At 54.7% G+C, this 3,763-nt stretch overlaps 1 protein-coding gene across 1 annotated transcript; it reads right to left on the minus strand.

Moving 5' to 3' along the window:
* Window positions 1-402: 402 nt before the first annotated feature.
* EMH_0043750 (subtilase family serine protease, putative) lies at window positions 403-2,582 on the minus strand (the record flags this gene model as incomplete). The annotated part of the gene is given in 3 exon segments (XM_013495875.1): window positions 403-712; window positions 716-1,683; window positions 1,905-2,582. Coding segments are annotated over 3 exon segments (1,956 nt in total).
* Between the last annotated feature and the right edge of the window lie 1,181 nt (window positions 2,583-3,763).

Raw genomic sequence — 3,763 nt, forward strand, 5'->3', positions numbered from 1 at the left:
TGCGAGGGGCCCTGAGGGGCCCCTGGGGCCCCTCACTAAGAAGCTAAGGGCCACTGGGGGGCCCGGGGGCCCCTATGGGCCGCTTCTTAAGACGTTACGGGCCCCGAGAGGCCCCCAGGGGCCCTCAGGGGCCCCGGGGGCCCCCAGGGGGCAGTCGGGGGGACCCCAGGGGCCCCCAGGGGGCAGGCGCGCCCCTGTTGAGAAGGTAAGATACCCTGAAGGGCCCCCTTTTCAGGCGCTGAGGGCCGGCAAGGGTTTTGGGGGCCCCAGGGGGCCCCCCCCGTGGGCCCCTTCTTGATGTGTGTTTATGTGTTCTTGTTGTTCTTTCTCCTCTTTATTTTTCTGTTTCCTCGGTTGTTTTTCTTCTGTTTCTGTGTATACTTTTTTTTTATTTTTATTTTTTTATTTTTTTGTTTCTTCTTCATCGTCGCCAACTAAGAAGTCAATCAGCATACCCACGAGATAAACATTCAGACTGTTGCCTATCATGCTTCTGTGCTGCTGCCGGTCCTCATCGTGCTGTTGCTCTTGCTGCTGCTGCTCCTGCTGCTGCTGCTCCTGCTGCTGCTGCTCCTGCTGCTCCTGCTGCTGCTGCTGCTGCTGCTTCCGCTGCTGCTGCTGCTGCTTCCGCTGCTGCTGCTGCGGCTGCTGCTGCTGCTGCTGCTTGGGGAAAGAGAACCAGGAGGGGAAGCCGTGGAGCCGCAGCTGCTCCCTNTGCTGCTGCTGCTGCTGCTGCTGCTGCTGCAGCAGCAGTTTCTGTGGGTCTTCTAGCAGCAAAATGCTGCCGTACTGCGCCAGGCCGCTCTTTCCATAGTTCCTGGTGAAACACGTGCTGCGGATGCTGCTGCTGCTGACGAGGTCCACCATATGCCAAGCCTTTTGCTTCTGCTCCGCACTCAGCTCCAACGCAGACAACCTCCCGTGCTGCTGCTGCTGCTGCTGCTGCTGCTGCTGCTGCTGCTGTTGCTGCTGCTGGCGTGAGGGCTCTTCGGCGTCGTCTTCAGGGCCTGCAGGAAGCTCCTCGTTCGATCCTTTCCATTCAGTAACGCTGCTGCTGGTGCTTTTGTTGCTACTGCTGTTGCTGCTGGTGCTGCTGCTGGTGCTGCAGCTGCTGCTGGGGCTGCTGCCGTCGCTGTTGCGGGTGTTGCAGCAGCTGCTGCTGCAACGAGGAGGCAGCAAGGGATCAAGAAATGTACTCAGCGGCCATATAGGGCAACAGAAAAATGCCTGAGAAGAATAAAGGCCCGGGATCCGATCCAACACGACAGGGCGCTTCCCCCTCAGAGGTGCAGCAGCAGCAGCAGCAGCGGCAGCAACAGCTGGAGCAGCAGCAACCGCTGGAGGAGCAGCAGGAGCTGAAGCAGCAGCAGCAGATGGAGCATCAGCTGCAGCAGAAGAAGCAGAAGGAGCAGTTTCTGCGGCAGCTCCTGTCGCCCCAGGAGCATCTGCAGCAGCAGCATCACCAGCAGGATGAGTTGCAGCAGTAGCAGCAGCAGCAGCAGCAGGATCAGCAGCATCGTAGTAAGGTGCTGCAGCCCTGAGCCAGGCCGCATAGGCCCCGTCTGTGTGGTGAGCCCTTCTAGCTAGCAAGAAGCAGCGGGTGCGTGAGTTAGGGAGACCGAAGTGCAGCGGGGTAAGCAGCAGCAGGTAGACAGTATCGTAGCAGCAGCAATCCATCAGCACCTGCAGCAGCAGCTCGCATGCTTTGCTTGTTTCAAAGCCTTGAACGTTTTCGAGCAGCATGAAACGAGGAAGAGCAGCAGCNGCAGCAGCGAGCAGCAACGCCGGTCGCTGCTGTCCCCACGCAGCCCCCGCCGGGCAAAGGGCTGGCAGGGGGGTGAGAGCATCCAGAGTGTTGCTGCAGCATCGAGGTAGAAAGAGAGAGGAAGTTTTTCTATGCTTACATTCAGACAGACTGCAGCACCAGCAGCAGCAGCTGCTGTTGCTGCTGCTGCTGCTGCTGCGACAGGCAGCTTTCTGCTGTTCTTTCGCCCACGCTGCTGCTGCTTCTCATGCTGCTGCTGCTGCTGCTCATCGCGAGAAACACAGAAGTTGCTGCGGTACACAGCGCAGGCAGCATCGCTCACGTCAACCGCAGCAACTATCTGGTATGGCAGATCCCTGCTGCTGCTGCCGCTGCTGCTTCTGCCGCTGCTGCTGCTGCTGCTGCTGCCGCTGCTCCTGCTGCTGCTACTGCTGGTAGCTTCTGCTGCTGCTGCTGGTGGGAGCGACTCAAGCAGCGGGTGGACGCAGAAGCTGCTACCGTCTGTTGGAATTGCTGCAGCAGTCAGCTGAGGGGGGGAGGCAGCAGCGCATGCATTCGCTGGCGCTCGGGGCGTCCCCAGCCTGCAGCAGCATATATCTTGTTCCTCTGCTGCCTGTGCTGCTGCTGCTGCTGCTGCTGCTGCTGTGCCGCCAGGAAAGGGAAGGTGAGGCGGGGGAGGGCCCCCGCAGCAGCATCTGTTGAGCTTGAGGTTTCTGCTGCGCCTGAACTCGCGGAGCTGTTTCGCATGCAGCAAGCCGCAGTGCATGCCGCCTATGCCGCTGTACAGCTCCAGCACACGCAATACATCGCTCGGCATCTTCTATACCTGGTGGTAGTGGTGGTGGTTGTGGTGGCGGTGGTGTTTGGGGGGGGGGGGGGGGNGGGGGGGGGGGGGGGGGGGGGTTGTAGCTGGTGGTATTGCTGTCTGTTTGTGGTGGTGGTGGTGATGGTGGGGTTGTTGTTTTTCTCCTTGGCCTGTTTATAAGGATAAATTGCTGGCAGCTCGGGGGGAAAGAGCTGCTAAGCAGAGGCGGCAACAGGAGCTGCAACACAAACTACTCGGTGTTCCGAGTGTTGCTGCTGCTGCCGCTAGTGTTTCCGTGGATACTGCTCCTGCTGTTTCTGCTACTGCTGCTGCTGCTGCTGCAGGCACACAATTCCCGCTGCTCCTGCGGCAGACAGACGCCGCTAGGCACAAGCAGCAGAGGAGCCAGAGCGCAGCGCAGCAGAAGTCACTGCATTAAATAAATGAATTGAAAAACTAAATAAAAAATAAAACGAAAAGCAGAAGATCTAAAATACCGTGCTGCATGCAACGAAACCGGCGTAGCTGCTGTGGGGCGGGGGCCCGAGGCGCAGACGACGCCTTCGCTGCTGCTGCAGCAGCAGCAGCAACAGTAGCAGCAAGCAGCAGCCGTTGCTGCGTTTGCTGCTTGTAGTAGTTCTTTGTTCTTCAATATAAAAATAATAGCTATATATAAATTATTTTATGTGAAATAGACAAAATATGAGTAAATAGAGAGGAAAAAAAGAGAAAATAAAGAAAATTTAAAAACTCCGAGACCGGGAATTGAACCCGGGTCTTCCGCGTGACAGGCGGAAATACTAGCCACTATACTATCTCGGACTGAGAGCAGCTGTTTGTTTGTTGTGTGTCTTCGTTTTTTTTTTAATAAATACAATTTTTTCTCGTTTATCTTCTATATTTAGACCTTAACCAGTGTCTCCCTCTTGTTTGTTTTTTATGTTTTTTTTTTTAAATACTTTTGGCTTCTTTTGCTTTTCGTGTTTACCTCTCATATCTATCGTTTGTAGCTAGTATACTACCCAGGACTCAGTTTTTTTCTTTATTTGTTTGCCTTCGTGTTATTTTTTATTATGTACTACCTTCTTCTTCTGTTGATATTTATGCTTATAACATACACTCCTCCAATATATATATATATATATATATATATATATATATATATATATATATATATATATATATATATATAT

Source organism: Eimeria mitis, genomic scaffold (assembly GCF_000499745.2).
Source record: "Eimeria mitis Houghton genomic scaffold, Emh_scaff1799, whole genome shotgun sequence".
NCBI classification, from domain to species: domain Eukaryota; phylum Apicomplexa; class Conoidasida; order Eucoccidiorida; family Eimeriidae; genus Eimeria; species Eimeria mitis.